Source organism: Pipra filicauda, unplaced genomic scaffold, assembly GCF_003945595.2.
Source record: "Pipra filicauda isolate LSUMZ 115617 unplaced genomic scaffold, ASM394559v2 scaffold199_size1391877_pilon, whole genome shotgun sequence".
Classification (NCBI taxonomy): domain Eukaryota; kingdom Metazoa; phylum Chordata; class Aves; order Passeriformes; family Pipridae; genus Pipra; species Pipra filicauda.
Genome location: NW_024104308.1, coordinates 485,349 through 506,405, shown reverse-complemented (window position 1 = coordinate 506,405; position 21,057 = coordinate 485,349). Strand labels below are relative to the sequence as shown.

The 21,057-nt window shown below is 39.5% G+C and overlaps 1 protein-coding gene across 16 annotated transcripts in view; it reads left to right on the top strand.

Annotated features, from left to right (window-relative positions):
* Positions 1–21,057, top strand: part of DOCK10 (dedicator of cytokinesis 10) — a 148,472-nt gene that overhangs the window by 115,634 nt on the left and 11,781 nt on the right. For 8 of the 16 annotated variants that reach the window (XM_039380553.1, XM_039380552.1, XM_039380546.1 and 5 more), the window contains exons 29-51: positions 238–321; positions 2,974–3,070; positions 3,644–3,688; positions 4,125–4,300; positions 4,416–4,532; positions 5,528–5,639; positions 6,354–6,475; positions 6,561–6,675; positions 6,843–6,909; positions 7,075–7,122; positions 7,794–7,895; positions 8,685–8,809; positions 9,196–9,308; positions 10,015–10,152; positions 11,687–11,869; positions 12,392–12,502; positions 13,510–13,725; positions 14,422–14,479; positions 14,810–14,908; positions 16,544–16,650; positions 17,133–17,255; positions 18,188–18,301; positions 19,011–19,016. In XM_039380553.1, coding sequence (XP_039236487.1) covers positions 238–321; positions 2,974–3,070; positions 3,644–3,688; positions 4,125–4,300; positions 4,416–4,532; positions 5,528–5,639; positions 6,354–6,475; positions 6,561–6,675; positions 6,843–6,909; positions 7,075–7,122; positions 7,794–7,895; positions 8,685–8,809; positions 9,196–9,308; positions 10,015–10,152; positions 11,687–11,869; positions 12,392–12,502; positions 13,510–13,725; positions 14,422–14,479; positions 14,810–14,908; positions 16,544–16,650; positions 17,133–17,255; positions 18,188–18,301; positions 19,011–19,016 — 2,478 coding nt within the window. The remainder of the gene's footprint in view (positions 1–237; positions 322–2,973; positions 3,071–3,643; positions 3,689–4,124; positions 4,301–4,415; positions 4,533–5,527; positions 5,640–6,353; positions 6,476–6,560; positions 6,676–6,842; positions 6,910–7,074; positions 7,123–7,793; positions 7,896–8,684; positions 8,810–9,195; positions 9,309–10,014; positions 10,153–11,686; positions 11,870–12,391; positions 12,503–13,509; positions 13,726–14,421; positions 14,480–14,809; positions 14,909–16,543; positions 16,651–17,132; positions 17,256–18,187; positions 18,302–19,010; positions 19,017–21,057) is intronic. The other 8 variants (XM_039380556.1, XM_039380548.1, XM_027751246.2 and 5 more) reach the window with 5 other exon arrangements.

Below are 21,057 nucleotides of genomic sequence, written 5' to 3'. Positions count from 1 at the left end.
TGGCTATTTTAGTCTGTGGACACAGTAAAAATGAAAAGTTTGATCAATTTATTGTTACTGAAAATAAATGTAAAGATCAAGGCAGATTTGCCATTTCCCTGATTTTCCTTGCCCTGCTGAAGGCTAACCTCATCTGCACAAACAATTCAACCAAAAGTGAATAGCCAGGTAAGTGAGGCCATGTACTGCTCCTTTTGCCTATAAAATAATACTTCTTTTTTTCCCCCACTTTCTTAGCGCTGTTTTACATTTATGGATCGTGGATTTGTGTTCAAGATGGTCAACAATTATATAAGTATGTTTGGAGCTGGAGATAGCAAGGTATGGTTTTGATTTATTTTTTTGTTTGTTTCTGTTTTTTCTAAAGTGACTGACTAGCAGAATATTTTTATATCGAAATTATTTATGATTCCATGACTTCACCATGCTCAGAACTCAAGTCAGTGAAAACATTTACTGTAAATATGGATTAAAAGCTCCTGGTTTCAAGCCACCTATTCCCCTTTTCTGGAAGTAAATAGCCATGTTCAAACAACTACTCACTGAGACCTGTAAGAGCAGACTCTGCAGATTGCTCAGGACAAAGCATTCAAAAGGCTGAATTTAAGCTTTGATTCCTTGAGAGTACGTTTGTGGTTTGGTCCATAAAGATCAGCAGCAATTGGCATTAATTTTCTTTGAGGAGGATGAAGTAAGAGCATATGAAAGGAGTTACCGTTGTGTAAACTCAAGTGAGACTGTAACCATGAATGCTGTGTTCTTACCTCATTGATGATGCAAGAAGGCCAATCTGCTCCAAATAGGTTTGTGCTTGCTATGAGGAAAATTCCCTGCAGCCTGAATTTCTTCTACAATACCCGCAGTAGTCACTGATATAGTTTGAACAATAAATTTCAAACAGCGAGAGGTCCCCAAATTATTCAGCTTGACTCCTTTGCTCTTCATCCATCAGGATGAGTCACAGGCTTTTTCTCTTCCACACCAGAGTTTATAAGCTACCATACCAGAGCATATATATAGATAACAGAATGTATTCAAGATATACAATTTGAATGACTCATCTTTCCCTAGAAAGTTTACAAAACTTTTATCCATCAACTTCTTATAATTCTTTAGTGGTGATCTGGGCATTTGTGGCTAGAGTGAGATTACTTCAGGTCTGCTTTGCTTTTTACTATAACCAACTTCCTTCTGCTCTCAGGTCTTTCACCTAATCTCTGGAACAGATGTAGAATGGAGTCTCTCAATTATTGATGTCATAGCCTGAAGTCTATAATTCTGTAAATAATATTATGCAATCTGAAAACTGTTTCCACATTTCAAACTTCCCTAAAGACAGTCAACCACAGAAACAGATGTTTAATTAAAAAAGCCCATTAATGGCCAATGGAAAAGCCTGAGATTAATCAGTGTGCAGAGCAGCACTTAGCACCTCCTTGGCAGTAAGTGTGTGAGCATTGCCAGAATCCCTCCAGGTCCATCTGCCAGGGTGTTGGAAGCAGAATCACTGCAGAGTTGTGACAGATGTACTGCTGGAACAGGCTTTGTAGCACTTGAAAACAATAGTCACGAAATAAAACCAGAGATTTCTGACCTCAAGGAGAGAGAGGCCTTGCATCATTTTCATTTCAATGCCTAAGCAAGAGTCAGTCTTCTAAATGTGCTGCAAGATTTCTTTCTGTGTGTCTTTTGCTTCATTAACTGGATTGTTTATGTATCAAAAAGACAGTCTGCAAACTGACCTCCCTTTTCAGAAAATATAACAGTGTATATTGTTACCTGAATATTTTGTTGGTGCACCCATCTATAGCAGTACAGTTTGAATTAATTGTAATTCTGTTTAACAGAAATATCCCTCATGGTACTCCATATTTTGACATTTAAGGATTGTTTTGAGAAATATTTATTCAAAAGTTGAAATACCTCGTTAGAAACCAGTTCATTGCTGTGTTCCCTCAAAATGTCACAGTTCCTCTTGGGAAACGCATTTCAGATGCTTCACTTCTTTATTTGCCATTAGCATGTCCAGCTGTGTTCCTGATGAAGTGCAAGAAAACATTTCAGGGAAAAATTTCCTACTATCCACTACTTGGTAGACTCTGAAAAGTGCATGTTCCAGGTATCCTAGCCTGACAGTGGCAGCAGAAATGCTGCAATTTAATTATAGTGCAAATTAAAAGACTTTTACAAGTACTTTCTAATGCTAGAGCATTCAGGGTAGCCCTGAATAACTGCTTTCTGCCACTGAAAACAGCGAGCTGAGAAGATGGAAATAAAAATTTGTTACTGGATATCATATATTATCTTTATATCCCAGTGTCACATCATTATAGTAGGAATGATAAATTCTTGAGGTAATTGTAAGGCTCCACAAAAGATCATGGATGGCTTCTTTGGAGGGAGATACTAAGGAAATAATACCAAAACTATATATTACCCAAATCCCTTGGAGCTGGAACTCACTGGCATCAACAGAGGAAGTTTTTACTACTGTCAGTAAGTTCTAGATCTGACCTGTTTGGCTGAAAGTTTGTATTTGACTGGCGAAAAAAAAAAAAAAGGAAGTGAAAGAAAATAAAAAGAGAAGTCATAACTATGATGGTTCAAAATTTCTGTGAACTGGAGAAGATACTTCACTATGATTATATACTATAGTATATGTCATCAGAAGACCCAGCGTAGCTTTAAATATACCTTAAATATTTAGTTTGGATCAAGCTTAGGTTTATTAGTATGTCTTCAACAAAAAATCATAGTTGAAGAATCCAAAAAGCTTGTTTGTCTGTGACAAGTTCTTTTGATAACAGAGATGAAAAGCACACGTTATTTGTGCAGCTTGGCATAACAAGCAGTAAGGTTTTGTTGTTGGGTGCAAGTGTGAAGTTTGAGGTAGAGATAAGTACTAGTGGAGCTCTGTCTCACCATTTCCCCTGTTTTAATCTGAATTGAGGCATTGCCTGTTGTGATTTTCAGACTTTACATCAGTTCAAATTTGACTTTCTCCAAGAAGTCTGTCATCATGAGCATTTTATCCCTCTGTGCCTGCCCATAAGGTCTTCAAACATTCCTGGTAAGGTGCCTCCCGGGAGAGTTTCTGTATGACGGCAAATTATTGGGAGGTTCAAAGAGCAGATAATAATTAACTCTCTCAAGTGCTCTCATCAGGCTCTGAAACCTCAGACAGTTTTTTGGGTGTGGTACTTAAGCAGAGTGATTAAAAATAACTTAATTTCAGTATGCCTGTAGATAAATGCAACCTCTGACAGGCCAATGAGGGGGTTGGGAGGTGGCTCTCGCTGGAAGTTTTGAGGTGCATGTATTGGACTCTTTGTGATGACTGATTTACTAAATCAGTAAGGCTACTGCATTAGCCATGGGAGGTGGTGAACGAGGGAAGGTTTTCAAAAGGTACAACAGAAAGGGAAGAAGCTCAAACAATGGGCTCGTCTTCATTTTACTTCAGTTTGCAGCATCAAAAAAATGCGTTCGGTTCTGACATACAGCTTTTTTTTAACAGTAGAAGCTGCTTAATTCAAATTTGAGTCAAATTTTTAAAACAAAGGCAAAGCAAATATGTTTTTTACAATTAATAATTAAAAAGTGCATTATTTTTGCTTATTTTTTATATTCATGAAAAATGAAGACACTGTGACACCACCAGAATCAGCACAGGAATATCGAACATCAGGTATGAACAAAATGACTGCATAAGTGAGCAGAATTGTACATCAAAAGCTTTAAGGTTTACATTGACTGCTGCCACAGCATTTAGACAAAAATTATTTACCATTTTCAAAAGTGGAATTGCTCTCAATCTCTGTGGTTTTTAAGAACCCTTCCAGCTAGGATATGGGACCAACAATTTGTGCCTCAAAGAAATTAGTAGTCTTATGAGCTAAACATTTGAGATTCTCATGTGGGAATTTATATATAAATAGTAGAGACTGCATGATTTTGATAAATAATAATATTAGATTAATTCATTCTGGGAAGTGAGGGAGCAGAATGAGGCAGTCAAATCAAGAAATCGAGGTTTAACAGTAGATGGAAAATTTGAAAAATGGCAGGGAGAATGCATTTAACCTATATATTAATTTAAACATTCTTGTCCATTCTGTTCCAAGATATTCCAGAGTACACACTGACTAATGAATTTTGCCGTAAGCATTTTCTAATTGGAGTCCTGCTGCGGGAGGTTGGTTTTGCCTTGCAAGAAGACCAGGATATCAGGCACTTAGCTTTGGCTGTGCTTAAAAACTTAATGGCAAAGCATTCATTTGATGATCGATATGCAGAGCCGGTAAAGAAACTGTTTATTCTTTTCATTTGCTTGTTCACACAATAGCTAAACATATTTAGCCACTGGTATATGTTTAGTAGTTTCTTGAGGATTATGTTGTATATTTCCTTTTCAGGCAAAACAGGCACAAATAGCAAACCTGTACATGCCACTCTATGGAATGCTTTTGGACAATATGCCAAGGATTTACATGAAAGATATGTTCCTCTTCAATATCAATACTTCCAATCAGGTAATTCGTGTGATTTTTTTTATTTTTTTTTTTTTTTTTTTGGAGCACTGAAATGATCAAACTGAGCCAGTCTAACCCAGTCAGTCTGGTGAGAAGAGGTCCAAGTTTATGCTGGTCACAAATTAGCTAACAGAATGCAGTTCTGAAAATGCTGATATATTTGCATCTGCAAAGTTTCATTTGGAAAGTCTCAATTTGCAGAGCACCTGCAGGGCTCTGGGAGTCTGTACTGGCAGGGCTGGGAACAGCCCCAGGACACTGGCTGTCACAGGGCTGGAAACTCGAGCCTAGAAGGTTGGAGCCCCAGCCAGTCCCAGTACATTTACGCTGCTGCTGAGGGCTGAGGATGTGTCCTCAGGCAGGTCCCTTGGCAGGAGACTGGGAGACCTTGATGCAAAGAAAAGCTCCCATTGCCCACAGACTCTTTGCAGGGTTACATGGTGGACCCAAAGCCAGTACAAAGAGGGACCATGAGCAGGAGACAGAGGGAATGCATACAAGTAACTGAAGGAGGGAAAGGGTACAGAAACAGCTTTATTAACACAGAAAATGTCCATATAAACTGCACATCTGGAGGAGTACGTTTGTTTGTTTCTTCAAAGTTTAGATGTGTTATAATCGTAGCCCTGCTTTAAAAACTAAAAGCCAGTTTCTGCAGGGGTGTTGTGTCTTTCAGTGCTTCCAGCAAATGAGCCCATCTCACCTGAGCATTGCTAATGGCAATTAATTTTCCTTTCCCCGTGCTGTGTTAGTGTTTCAGAAGCAAACACAGCTAGGCTTGCCCGGTCCTTTACAAATTCCACTATGAGAGGGTTTCATATTGCAAGTAACTATTTGGCATATTATGGCGAGCCTTGATCCTTCGAGGCTGTCGTGTCTAAACAACTGAAAGTAGGTTCTCAAACTCAGCATCTGAGCCTACTGAGTGTGCTGTCATTATCAAAGTTGTGAGTGATATCACCTACTGGACTTTCCTCTGTTTCTTTCAAATACAGGGATCTAGGGATGACTTGAGCACAGCTGGAGGATTTCAGAGCCAGACAGCAATGAAACATGCAAACTCTGTGGACACGTCCTTTTCCAAAGATGTTCTGAACTCTATAGCAGGTACAAATAACAGATTGAACACACATAGTCAGATTTCTGTGTACCTCAATCCATCGTGCTTTCTGCTTAGTATTCATGGAGGATGTCATTAACCCATTCTGTACAATATTTGGGGAAACATGGTATGCAATGTTTCTCTTCCCTATGGGTGTTTCTGGATTGATTTTTATTTCTTTGGTGAAACCGTTCTTCTTACACTGCTTCACTTTCTCTCCTGCTTTGGAATGATGCCAGTATTCAGGCTCTCAGAATTCCCTTTGCCCGAGTTTATTCTTGTAGTCTCTGCCTGATTTAAGAATAGTTCCAAGGTTTCTCCTGGAAAATCCTGTCTCTTGGAGGCAAATTTTCTTAGTTTTTCCAGGCTTAAAAGAATAGTAGAAACACAACTTACTTTGTTCACTTCCTCCAAACCCCATTTCAAAATTCAAGGAAGTGAATTCAGGCATCTTTCCACTGATTTTTGTGGCTTTAGGTTAGGCCTGGCAGAATGCAACAGGGCCTTTTAATGCCATGAAAAATGGAAACTGAATCATTGTACTTCGATTTGTTGCATGTTTTCAGTACTAAACATACCCATCAATAGCTTTGCTGTTGGAAGATCAAAGCCCTTGTCTCAATCCAGCATGTGACACCTTTTAAGTTTTCCATTTTTTGTTAGTTTTTGTATCCATAAATGTTTTAGTTTAGCATGTTTGCTATGACTTTCATTTACAGCCTTTTCATCAATAGCTATCTCTGCAGCAAACCATGCTGACTCCAGAGCTTCCTTAGCAAGTCTTGAATCTAACCCAAGTACCAATGAAAAAAACAGTGAGAGAACTGACACGTGTGAAAAGGTACATGTGCAAATGTTGAAAACGCTTACCAGAGGTGGAAGTCTATCACTATACTAAACAAGGCCCCTTGCTGTCACTTCAACAGATCATGAGACCTTTGTCTTTGATTGGATCAACTCTTCGTTTTGACAAGTTGGATCAAGCTGAAACCAGAAGTCTTCTTATGTGTTTCCTTCACATTATGAAAACCATTTCGGAAGGTAAGAAAATGTGCACTCACCACTTAGTTTGTTCTGTTGTAAAATACTGTGAATGCTGAATTCAATCACAGATTAAATTAAAATAATTATCAGTGTGTTTTACAGGCTTTGGGGCAAGTTTATTTTGCTATAACAGATACATAATATATTTTAATATCTCCCTTTAGATGCACTGATTTCCTACTGGTTGCGAGCACCATTCTCAGAAATAACGGACTTTTTCAGCATTTTAGAGTAAGTTTACTTTGTGGTTGTTTGATTTTAATGTTGAATATTCTAAAGTGATGGCTGCTGCAAACAATTTCTCTTTGGGTTTGTCCACCTAGTGGAATAGGCTGAGATGTTTTTCGTAAGTATGAAGCCATTAATAGACATAAAATGTGTTGTTTTATCTTTCAGAGTTTGTCTGCAAAATTTCAGATATCTAGGAAAACGCAACATTGTAAGGTAATTCTCTAGTTTCAGACTGTATGCTATAGTATTTAAATATTACAGCATTATATTAGACTTAAATGAGGTTAACAGTGTATCTATGAATTTTTTTCTGAAATCATCAGTTTGTCACACTGAAGCCAATGTATGCTTCATTTTTTCTTTTATGGAAATAATGTTATCATGGTGTTCTGGATGTCTGAGTGCATACCTGCTACAAAAGATGAATTACATGCAATGATATACAACCATTCTTGCATTTATAACTCAAAATGCTAGGCCTTTCTCAACAGTATTTCTGTTCATATGCCAAACAAGGGAACTTTGAACACTGGATTTCTATGCAAGTCATGGAAAGAATAGTTTTAATGGGCATAAATAAGTGTTTCACAGCAATAAAAAAAAAAAATGTTCTGCCTCTCCGTACTCTCTGACAAAAAAGGGGGGTTGTGTTCAGCCGTGAAATGTGACATGCATACTTTATCTCAGTTGATGTTTCATTTTTAATTTTATGTTACCTCTGGTGAACTGGTCTATATGTCATACAGTGTAAAAGTTAAAGGTCGCCAAATAAACCAGTTCATGCTCCATGGCAGGTTTTGTCAGGCCTGCATTTATTCTTCAGGGACGTGGCAAAAATCGATGTCACGTTCTGTAACAGATTAACAGTTATTTTCTCTTAATAGGAAAATTGCTGCTGCTTTTAAGTTTGTTCAGGCCACCCAGAATAATGGAACCCTGAAAGGTTCGAACTCCTCTGGCCAGGCATCGGGGCTGCTCTCCCAGTGGTAATGTCACATTGCATTACTAACTTGTGTAAAAACAAAACCTTTGTTGTCACCCTCCAGCCCTCATACCCTGCCACAGCGTTGACCAAAAAGAGGCTGACAAAACATGTAACATATTTCTGAGCCTCCAAAGCTGTAAACTATATGAGTCTCTTTGACTTCAACTTGACTTACAAGCTGCTGTTTAAAGTGTTATGTTCAGAAGAATTCTTAGTTACTATCAATATTGTTCAGTATTGCAGAAACAGTAGCTGTTGTTTTCAGCTCAGATCCTTTAAAAATTATGATAATCATTAGTATTTTAGTTCTAAGCTTCTCATTATAAATTAATGATATGTTTGTCAGCATCAAAGAGGATTAAAAGAACACATGCATATGTACACATATTTTTACTGTCATTGTCAGTTTGTCACAATTTTTTCACCTAAGAGTAGCTGTATCATTTCTTTCTCAAGCAGGATATATTTTTCTTATATTCTGAGCTAACAGAACTCATCTCAGTTTCTCTTCAGCCTAAGACAGTTTTCTAAACATCAACCAGCTATTTAACTGATGCTCTATTTCAGTGCTCAATGCGTGTTTTGTTCCCTGTGATCTCAAGAAATCACAGTACATGTTTCTTTTGTCCACCTCACTGACTTTCTTCATCTTTTTTTCTCTGAAAAGTTCTGCATCAGTTTGTTTAACTCAGCCTGTGAGAAGTACTGCAGTAACTGACACGGAAAAATTCCGAACAGGCATAATAATATATTCTTTGTTTCTGTTTTTAATGGTACCTTTCAATTTCAGGATGCATTCTACTTCAAGTCACGATGGCCACAAGCACCACAGATCTCAAACATTACCAATAATCCGTGGCAAAAATGCACTTTCTAACCCCAAACTCTTGCAGATGATAGACAGTAGCACTGCAAGTAAGTACAGAAATTATTTCCTTCCCTCTGGACTTCTGTGGGGTTTAGGTCGGGCTCTATATAGACCTTTTTATGGCAGAAGGTTCTTAAAATTATGAGAACAAAGTTGTCTATTCCACTTTTCAGTTAGGTTTCTCACCTCCTTTGAGGATGAACAGAAACAATGCAAGGATATACTCACATCTCTGGTGCAGCCAGTGAAAGTTGGCTCGAATTCCCCCTCCTTTCATCTCCTATAAGCAGTTTTCTTCAAAATACCCCTTCGATTAAGTGTGCAGTTAGAACCCCATCTCTACTGTATGATACTTAATGACCAGACTGAGAATTAAATCATCTTTAGCAACATTTAGAAGATTGCTTGTCATCTTGCTTTTTATATGTTGCAGGTACCTCCAGTGAAACAGACATTGTACAGTACGTGGACACAGAGGCAAACATTGCTACAGAAGTGTCCCTCACAATCCTCGACCTGTTGTGTCTTTACACTCTGAATCACCAGGTATATTTTGCTGGTTTTGTTTTCTGTTTGAACAGGTACCATGTGGGATATGTGGCAGAATGAAGCAGGCACACAGAAAACTTGGAATGCCTGGGGCAGCACAGGATAGGGAAATAAGACATGCCAGTCCTCAGTGAAGGTCTTTTAGAAAAGAATTGACTCATAGTATCCAAACTGAATAGAAGGATGTGGAAGAAGAACGCATATCCAGGGCTATGTAAAACCCTGCTCTGCTTGAAATTGTCATGCATCTACTAATACAACACCTTTTCTGACTCATGGTTATCCCACTAGATTTCAGAGATTTTTGACAACAGATTTCCAAGCTGGTTATTATCTATATCTCTTCAAGTCAGCAGATAGATCCTCTGCTTCTTTAAAAACTGCTCAGATTGCTTCAGCAAGCCCAGATGACTTGTTGGAGGTCTCACAGCCACAATACAGCAAACAGGTCCTTTTACATTTTCGTGTTCCCTGTCTGCTACCCAGCCCTTAAATACAGTGTGTACAAACCACAGGCATAGAAAGTGGTGTCCTTGAAGAACTACAAGGAAAGAGCCTGTAGCAAGCTGGAAAAGCCTGATCTGCAGAGATTTTTACGTTGAGAAAAGCATCTCCGTGGGACCACTCCAATGTAAAGTCCAGCTGATCCTGCTTCTGTTCATTCACTTTAATAACCAGAATGTCCTATCTGTGAACTTTTCAGAGGCAGCTCCAGCAATCTGATTGCCAGAATGTGTTGATGAAGAAAGTCTTTGACACACACATGCTCTTTTTGCAAATCAACCAGTCAGCAGCAGCTCTCAAGCATGTCTTTGCTGCCCTACGGCTGTTTGTGGGCAAGGTAACTATGGTTTTATCCTGTTAGTTGTGCCTGTTAATATGTTACAAATACAGCTTGGGGGCAATTGGGTACTTTGAAAGAGTTCTGAACTTCACTGTATTAATACTTATTTCTGACAAAGATGATCTTATTTATTGCTGATTAATAGTAAGAAGTTCACAATAGCTGAAAAAATTAGTTCTGGTTTTGAAAATGAAAAATTTACTAAGGAAGAGAAATTTTAATGTAAATAGATAGCATCTGGCTGTATCATTGACTTTCCTGCCTCTTCCACTTATGGAAGACAGCTTGAAACCCTAGAGATCCACGGTCTTCGTGGCAGGTACCTGATTTGCAGTATCCAGTGGTGAATGACTGCTGCTGTCCCCAGAGGAACTAGCAGGAGAATATTCCATACACTTAACCAAAAGTTCATCCAAACTAAAACAGTTTTACAAATACGTAGTTTTAAACATAGAAGAGTTTGGGGGCAAAAATATGCTTATGTGTCAACCTGTTTCTTTGCTTGTATTGCACATATGTAAATGATCATGGGCAATTTGGCACTGGGTGCCAACTGCAAAGGCTGCACAATTTCCAAGTTGTAGACTTAGATGAGATCCTCTTAAAACTAAGCAGAATGTAGCACACAGATAACAATTGCTATGGGAAAGCGAGAATAAGCAAGGCTGGCCTCATCTCCTAAATGTTCCTATGAAACACAAGAGTGTAGATCAGTGGCCTCACTCTGGTTGTTATCTCAGGGGAAAGGAGGAGGAAATCATGTTCTTCTAGTAATACAGCTTGAGGACATGGGGGAAACATGAAGTAAACCATCCACAGACAGCTTTAAATTACATACCAGACAGGAACGGAAGAGCTCTCTGCATTGGGAGAATAAATATATATCCAGAATTGCCCTTTAAATTTATCCTATAGATTAGGGGATTGAATTCTCTCTTCATAGTTCTGTGGGAACAGGGATCACATGTGGTTCCTGCAGCAGAACCTCTTGGGCAGTACTTCAGATCTGTGGCCAATATGTATGTCCTTCACCTCTCCTCACTCTGTCTTCTGTTGCACTCACCCTGTTGATAATAGTAGGTATGGCTTGGAGAGCCATCCTTCACTCTCTGTTGCCTCCTGCTGTTCAAACACTTGACCTCTGGAAGTTCACTGACTTTGCTACTCAAAGAGTATTTTCCTTTTCCTGAACAACTTTTACAGTAGTACAGAACTCCCCCCTCCTGCTTTTCCTGGTTAGCTATTCCTTGTGGAGAGGCTGCTCTGCTGCTGTGCTTGCTGTGTGCCAGCTGCTGTCTGGGTCTTTCCTGGAGGCCAGTTTGATGGCATATGGTGTTTGTATGAAAATCCGTGTGCACCCTTACTTAATCTTAATTTGCACGTGGGATTATGTTTAGTCTAAACCCTGGTGTGAATGACTATGGGAGAGCTGTTTTTACTGCAAGCTTAACAGAAAAAATTGTTAACTCCGAATAACTGCACCAAGGCCTGAGAGTAGTGCTGAACATATTCACACATTTCTTTTCAATAGTTCCCATCAGCATTCTTCCAAGGACAAGCAGATCTCTGTGGTTCCCTCTGCTATGAAATCCTGAAGTGTTGTAACCACAGGTCACGTTCGACTCAGACAGAAGCATCTGCTCTTCTTTATTTTTTCATGAGAAAGAACTTTGAATTTAACAAGCAGAAATCAATAGTCAGATCCCATCTACAGGTAAGCAAAGTGTGAGATCATCAGTATTTAACTGATGTGCACTGGTTTTTATCATTATTTTTATGCATTGAAGCAAGGCAATTCTCAGTGGCAGCTTGATTTTCCTGCCAAGTGTGAAGTTGGACTGGATTCTCTCATGTTTTTTGGGCTGCTCAGCATTGTCCAGGGAGAGCCAACAGCTGTGAATGTGGCCATGTCACCAGATAAATGGCTATTCCTGATTCACATGCATTGCTTACAGCAGTGAGAGCAGAGCTGAAAAAGAAACTAAACAGAATCCTGATAGCACAGGAACAGAAATGTAAAGTCCATTAATAACACGATTACTCTGCAAAATGTGAGCAGTTAGACACATTGGAAAGATTATTCACAGTCCTTGCCGTTGTATATGCTATCTTTTAAGACAGGTATCACAGTGCACTAGCCTGGTATATGAAGTGATACTAAAATAGGGGTTTAAAAGTATTCTGAAACTCTGATTTTCTTGGCTAATTGCATCCTGTGTTTGCTCCCCCTGTGCAGCTCATCAAAGCAGTGAGCCAGCTGATAGCGGATGCGGGGATTGGCGGATCTCGTTTTCAACATTCACTTGCAATTATAAATAATTTTGCTAATGGAGACAAGCAGATGAAAGTAAGAAACATTTTTTTTCAATCACTGCCTCTTGCAAAAGGTCAACAATTTCACAGGAGCAAGTGTTTCAATGAATAAAATTGCTGGCTCTTTTTAGCCAGTGATTTATGCATTCATAGTGTGCCTCTCTCAGGCAGTCTGAAATTCATGAAAGTTCTTGTGACTCAGAAGCTTAATAACTGAAAATAGTTTTCTTCAAACAAAAAGGATTTTTATTTGAAAATTGTATTATTTGTTATTTATTGCTCATTTTGTTCATTTGCCTGATGTCAGAGATGTCCTGCATTGTGAAACGCAATTGCAGTCGACAAACAATTTTTAGTCTACAAACAGTCCCTTTCCTTTCTTCAGTAAGTGTGTAGCAAAAACAGGCACAACCTGAAAAAGGCACTTACCATTTATATGAGTTACCACTGCTATTATAATCACTGTCTATACTAAAATTGTTGAAAAAAGATTCTGGTTTATAATTTTTGCAATTCCTGTCCAAACATTTGTCAACATGCATTTTGAATTTTGTACTTTGGAGGTGTTGTTCCTTCTCTGAAGGTGACTTTAGCGTAGCTCCACTGAGGTTAATAATAAAGTTAGTATAAACAAATGGGTAGATAATTAGCATAGGTAATTTGATGTCTTATGTAATAAGATGCAGTTAACAATTGTATTTGTTTTCAAAGTCCAGCTTTGATTTCACAGGACTGCAGTCAGTCACACTGCTTCTGTGACATGCTCATCTCTGTGTGACATAGAGGAGGGGAGCATTTAGTTTCATTTACTTTTTCTGGATGTTTTTACTTTTAAACAAAGCAAAGGAGGGAAACAAGTCTGAAAACATCAAGAATTTGTGTACAATGTGTATGTACTGTGGAACTGTGACTCTGCTTCCAAGCCTACTGACTTAGGGAAAGGTACAAAGGTCTTCCATAAGCAGAACTCTAGGTCATTCAGGGGTGCTGCATGTGACTCTCTGGATGGTTTTAGTGATGTGTTGCTTATCTTCCCCAAAGAACGTTAATTTCCCAGCAGAGGTGAAGGATCTGACCAAACGCATCAGGACAGTTTTGATGGCCACAGCTCAGATGAAGGAGCATGAGAAGGACCCTGAGATGCTTGTGGATCTGCAGTACAGCCTAGCAAATTCATATGCCAGCACACCTGAATTACGTAGGACGTGGCTTGAAAGCATGGCCAAGATTCACGCGAGAAATGGAGATTTATCAGAGGTAAAGTACATACATGAATTTATCTTTAGGCTGAGATGTTCTGATGAAAAGGGTTTTGAAAGACAGACAACAGCAGTCATTTAAGAGAATCATACAGTATCTCTCACATACTTTAAATTAGAGGAATACAGGTTTGAAAAACACCCAGAGATGTGATTTGCTCATCCCAGTTTACCTGATCATGACTACCTGAGATGTGCTTGAGCAAGACTTGGAACTCTCTGACAGGGAAGCTGTGGGCAGTGTCACTTTAGCATTTCTGCTGTTAAACCCTAATGGGCACGGCAGCTGTAGTGTAGCAGGGGTTATGAGCAGTGAATAACTTACATAAAGGATTTTCTTCTCCCCCACTATGGCACAGAAAAGAGGCTGTGTTCATAATGTGTTGTCCTGTTCATCAAAAACATCAAAAATAGGTGACACAAAACTTCACTATATAACCTGGGAATATCGTATTTATTAAGTAATCTTAATGGTTTTCTTGAGCAAATCTATGTGTTTACATAAGACACCTAGTGAAATTAATGCTCCAGAAGGATTTCATCATTTAATCCTTTATTTTCTTAGATTAGTTTTGTCTTCCCTTTTCTGCATAAAGACCTGGCAGTGATGAAAGTATGTGCTCCTTATCACATGTAATCTGTAAGTCATACAGTGCACTTTAACATATCCATGTATGTTGGTCTCTCCTTACAGGCTGCTATGTGCTATATTCATATTGCTGCTCTCATTGCAGAGTACCTGAAGAGAAAAGGTAAGATCAACGTATTCAAAGCCAACTATGTATCTATAAACATTATTCTTGAAAATAAGTTTTGGCTGTCCTGCTTTCCTTCCTTATATGTAAAGTATTCTTAAAGTAGCTTGAATTCTTCCCAAATATTTTATTTTTAAAATATATCATAAATGCTAGTCTTAACACTGGAACAGTGAAAGTGTGTGTTTTGTGTAAAGAGGATTAATTAAATGTTTAGCAAGCTAGTGCTAAAAGAGAATGCTTCACTTGTTAGTCTGTTTTTATTACATATGCATGTATTAACACATACCAGTAGCACTATACTAATACCATCTTACACTATCATAGGTTACTGGAAAATGGAAAAGATTTGTACCTCACGTATGCTCCTGGAAGATGGTCAAGTCTCTGATAGTAATGTGTTACTAACAACTCACAATGGAGGAAGTGAGTGCTCTAACCGTGCCTGTTTATGGGTCAAATAACATAACTAGGAAGTCAAACTATTGTTCTGCAACTGATCTGGAAAAATACCAACCAAAGCAAAACTATTTCTAGTGCATGTTGAAGGCTGTAATAGAAAGCAAGTAGTGTTGGAAACGTGTTCCTTTCCTTGTGCTCTTTGGCTGGTTTGATGGATGGCTCAGAATGTCTCTGGTTATGGGCTTTTTCAGCATGAGAGCAGTTTGCTCTTCATTGGCAAGAGAAATCCCTCTTGGGTCAGTTGGTGTTTAGCATGCAAATCCACGTCCAATTCCTTGGCTATCCAAAGCTGGGAGGGCAGGGGGATGGAATTAATATCTGGTTATCCGTATGTAACTTAAGGGTTTTTTTAAATCTGTGATGCTTATTAGAGAAATAAAGTGCAGGCTTATGTTTTTTAATGCTTCTATGCCAATGGCTCTATGGTTTATGAAATGTGTATTTCACAGTAATTCTCTGCATGGGATACAAGGAATTTCCTCAATGAGCAATTTCTAGGGTCAAGGGCAAATATCTGGGGAAGAGATAACTGTTAGTTTTGGAAAGACCATAGTTTTTCACTTGGACTTGTCTGTGGGCAAGATGAAAAAATACATCCTTTTAGAGGGAAGCTTTCTGTGAAGAGCAGTATTTCTGACGTAGTTCAGTAGTGGTAAAATACTTTACCGGAATAACAGATTACAGCAGATGGAGTGAAGAACTTGGGTCATATTAAACTGTTTTCAAAACTTGAAAGAGAGATGTAGCCTCCTGTCTCAGTGTGTGTGGGTTAGCTTTTTTAATTGAGCCATAGTAGTATTTTCCTACTTTTTAATTGAACGTGAACTGTGCCAGGAGTTCATCATCTGCACTGGCACATTTACCTTCTCTGTTTGAGAGCAGTAGTGAAATCCTAGTTGGCCAGACTTCCCCTGATCTGTAACGTGCAGTGCCTGTGCAAGCTGTTTCTCTTGCAACCATTGCACTAAGGCCTTAGCTTAGCAAATGCTCAATGTAAGCTCAGTTTCATTCCTTGTGAGCCTTCCCATCCGCTGCTTCTGCCACCAGCCTGAGCTTTCTAAAAGGGAGTTTCTCAGCTGTGACAGGCTGTGACAGCCCTGCTGGCCCTGGGCAGGACATGACCTCTGCTACCAGCAGCTCGAGCCCAGCAAAGGCACAGCGTGGTCCAGAACAACCATGTCCCCATGGGCATTGGTGATCCTGGGGGACTGTGCAGGTCCCAGAGTGTAGGTTTCACCAGTACAAATCGTGTTGCCTCAGCCTGGGAGGGTAATTCCTTTGCGCACACAAGTGTAGCTTCGCAAGGACTGCCAGCACTGCACAGCTCAGGAACCAGAACGCCAAAGAGAGGAGTAACATTGCATCAGGAAAATGTTATCATTGCCCTTTGCCTGGAAAAGTGGATTTATATCATTGACAAAATGTATAATAGTGTCATAAATTCAGTCAGCTTCATTTGTGCTTCTCATTACTTGAGCTGTGAAAAAAGTAACTAATCTAGTCAAATAAAATCAGCTCTGTTTCAATGGCATCCAGTAACTTCTTGAATTATCTGGTTATTCAGTCATTAATTGACTTTGTTATGACTTGCCCTTCAAGGCTTATTTTCCATGGGATGGCCTGCTTTTCTGAGCATTACCCCCAACATTAAAGAAGAAGGTGCTATGAAGGAAGACTCTGGGATGCAAGATACTCCCTATAATGAGGTCAGCAATGTTAACATTTATATACCTGTTCTTATTAACAGAGAGTGTTAATTCTAGCAGATGCCTGTGCATGTGACAACAAATTACAGTGAATGTACTCACACAGTATTAAAAGGTACAGAGCTTTTGAGTGAAATGTCACAGCTGTTGTATTAAGCAGCCAGGACTGGTGTTTAGCTAACAAGAACATGAAGTACCAGAAATGGAAGTCAGAGCAGGGGAGAGCCCACAAAGCAGACCCATTCTTCTGCATGAGATGTCAAGTATTCAAGTATTTTCATGTTACTGTTATATCAGGGTTTTTTTGCTACAGAATGCTAGGTCAGAAATAACTGATTAAACATCGTGTCATTGCAATAAACCTTAACATAGAAGTTCCAGAATAAAAATGAAGTATTGGTTATGTGCTTTGGTGGCATTACTGTTAATTAAATGCCACCAGCTGTCAAGTCATTGAACTATTTGTATTTGTGAAATTGCAGAATATTCTTGTGGAGCAACTGGAGCTGTGTGTTGAGTACCTGTGGAAGTCTGAGAGATATGAGCTTATTGCTGAGGTTAACAAGCCTATCATTGCTGTTTTTGAAAAGCAGAGAGACTTTAAAGTAAGTTGGTGTTTGGTTTGCGTTTTTTAATTATCCTAAAGCAGCAGAAAAGATCAAAATTTTTAAGGGAAAAAAGAGTGCTCTCTTTAAAAGGAATGTTTTCTTTCTTCCTGTCTGTAATTTCTCCTTTTAATGCTTTGTGCTGTGAGAAAATAAAAAACTCTGATATCCTACCTTTCTCTTTTCAGCATCAATATAACAGTAAATTAAAAAAAGAAATTCAAACCTCTTGTCTTAGCCAGTGGATGTGATTTTTTTACATGGGTTTTAAACGAGGAGCACATTTGCATCGTATTTAAGTTTAGAAACTGCTGATAAATTGCCTGATCTCTTCACAGTTTCAGAGTTTCTTGATTTCTTATTGACTTGGCAATTTCAGTACATAATGGATAAACAGATCATCATCCCATTTACTGATTTTTCTGGGTTTAAATTTAAAGAAAGCCAAAGTGGTAGGTAGCAATAAGGTGTATGCTGAGTAAACAGGTCCTCATATTTTAACTTAGGTGAAATTTGGGTTCACTATCCTAGGAAAATGCAGCTTAGTGGTAATTGTGGATAGCATATCTTTCCATGGAACTGGGAGCTGATTGGAGTTGTTGGCACCTTGCTCTCACCTGCATGACTGACACTTGGGTTCTCTGACCTCTCAGTAGGTCTGTACCCCTGCCTGGTAAGTGGGATGGTTCTCTTCCTGTGTGACCCTGTACCCAAAGGCATCCAATGCCACAAAACTGGTCAGAAGATGACAGAAACCTTGAAATGAATCTTTAGTGGCTGCTAACAAGGTTAAACTATTCCCTTAGCATGTACAGCCATCTTGGCAAAGATTTGGGAACCTGGTTAAGGCAAGCCGTGGTTGTGCAGAGCTGTAGTGGCATTTTCCAAAATATACTCTCACCTTCCCTCCCTCTGCCTGTTTCCTGGTGTAGAGGCTGTCTGATCTGTACTACGACATCCACCGCTCGTACCTGAAGGTTGCAGAAGTGGTGAACTCTGAGAAACGTCTCTTTGGGCGATATTACCGTGTGGCATTTTACGGGCAGGTAAGTCAGCTTGTGTTCTTTTGTACCCACAGGTTCCCAGGTTTCAGCCCTGTTCTTCTGTTCTTCTTTTCCTGACATATTTCAGGGAAGCCAAAACAGGCAAGCCCTTGGTAGAAGGGGTAGAAACTGCCTTGTGGGTCAGACTTCCCAGCAGGATTTTACTCAGGAGAGAGAGCACTCGGTTGCTTCTGTCTAAAACACTGCTGTGGATTTAGTGGTGTAGTGGAGAACAGAGTTACTTGTATGTCAACTTTAGTTCTTGACTTCATCAGTCAAAACTGAGACTGAGGCAGGGCAGGATTTTTCAAACTAAAACATAAACAAAACCAGATAAGACATCTTTTATATACGTCACTCTCCTCTAATAGAGCTTAAAGCAGAGCACTATGTAGTAGATGTTTCATTGTATTTCTCTCTGACTGACTTCTTCTTCCAGGCCACCTCTTATTTCTGTGCGGTGTACTGTAGAATAGTTTTATTCCCTCTGCTGTGCTTCAGCACCCTTGAAGCATTATTTTGTGCTTTCTTCCACTACAAACCAGTGTAGAAATCCAGCATGTTCCTTTAAGTCCTGGTTTTGGCAAGCATACAATTTCCTGTATTCTAAAATAATAAGGTGTGTAAACAACAGACTGATGTGAATCATTCTGTTTGCTAATTAGATTTTAATGCAGAAATTTGCTCTTTTCTCCTTTTGATCTTATTCAAGGCTGTGGTAAGTCTAGTTCTTTTGCATGTTTTGTTTAATTCTCCTCACACATCCTTCATCCTTCCCTGTACTCTTATTTAACATTAACTTTCCTGTGCTCTCAATTCTTTGGTTCATGGCAGATGAAATAATGTTGTTTCATTCATTGTTGCATCCTGCAAACTAACTTTTGTTTGTTCAGTTAGCTGAATTACCAAGCTGTATCTGTTGTCATGTTGTGTGTGCACTGTGGGGCCCAATGCTGCATCATCTCATCTCAGTGGAAGTTTCCCTCACCTTCACTGGGAGTGGGATTGGACTCTTTCTTTCTCTGTTGAAAATCTTGGAGTAGCATTAATGCTGTTTGAATGCAAGCCTGCTTTCCTGGCCTGTGCAACAGCTCCAAAGAGGAAGGCTGTTGTGTCAGTCCGAGATCCATGGCAATGGTAACTGGAGCACTCTGGGCAGGCTGCAGCCACCATCCCGGTGGTCCCTTGTAGGAGCAAGCAAATGGAGAGTCAGAGGGAAGTGGTGGCTCCTGGCTCTTGAGACAGATTAGCAAAGCTGGACTTGCCAATTGCAAGGAGAAAGTGAGCTGCACCTTAGGAAGGGCAGAGTTTCCCTTATACCTGATCTTCCTCCAAATTGGGAGCAGCACAGGGGAAAACGTGACTCTCCTACTTGCAGCTTCTTGCCAGGGCTTTCCCAGGGGCAGTGGCTCTCCCAGGGGGTAATTTAACTGAAGCATTTCTGCTGAACTGGGTTAACATCTCTGTTACAGTGCAATGACTTTCCAGCTGCCAGTGCCACAAGGGCAACTTCATTTAAACAGCTTTAGTGCTCTAAAGCGTATGACTTTGTCACAGCTGCGTGTTGCTCCGTCTGTTCCCTGGTGCCCCCGGTCACTGAGCTCTGAATACAACAAGCACAACTTTCTCCTCGCCCTTTGCAGGAGAGATGTTATGTGGCAGAAAGTGGGACTGCTCTGTATGGCTCCTTGCAGAGACATAGTGACAGAAGTGTGTGGCAAATAATTAAAGGTAGATCATTCCTATCAGTGTTACTTGCGCCTCATTGACCAAGATAAACAGGAGTGGGTGTGGAGAGGTGGTTAAGGAGGGCTTACCTGTACACAAAGCACCATGGCACACATGGGAGCTACAGATGAAGCTTGACCTGGAAGGAGCGACAGAGGGAGCAGACTGTTCCCATACACTGGTTGTGCCTGCATATTTTTTCCCTTTGAAAGGTTTTGTGTATGTATTTCTATCAGTCCCTTTTTCCTGTGTGCCACTTGCTTCCATATTGGCTGTGCAGGTGGGAAGGTATGGGGTCTTTTGGTCCTTCTGTTGCCAAGAGTATTGCAGGCCTCCATGCTGAGATCAGTCTCAGTGCCCAATCCATTTAAAACACTAAAAGCAATTCCCTTTCTTTCTGCTTCTGTCAGACTTTGCACACTTTCTCCCAAAAGCTAATAGGTGCAGTTTTTACTAGTATTACACAGTTAAATGGATGTAAAGCAATATGAATCACTTTGCTTAGGCCACTACAAAAGGAATGTCAGAAGTAAACTCAGTATGCAGGTATGTGCAGGTATGAGATTACTTTTCAGTCATACACATACACTATTCTGTAAAATAACCAGGGGCAGATACATATGTAAGAACATTCACATTAAAAATATTATTAAATATATACACTTATGCAATAAACAGTTTTTTCAATTGCATCAATACTAAATATGTAAATACATATGTTTTGGAAAAATGGAACACTGCTGTTCTTTAACTGAAACAAAAGCTGCAGAGGAAGCAGATTAAAGGACAAGAGAATAACATAAATACTGTTTGCAGGGAGAGTTTTGGGGGTTCTTAGTTGAAAAAGAAGACCTGCAGGTGTACCTGAAAACCATTCTTCATGCAAAGGCAGAGACAGTATTTGGTTGCTGCATTGCTATTGCTGCAGGGACCCTGCACAAGGATGGTTTGAATTAATGTGGTCCTCAGGGAGGATGCAGTTGACTGTTTTCACCAGCAAGCTTTATTGGCCAGCTCAGAGAGCTGGATCT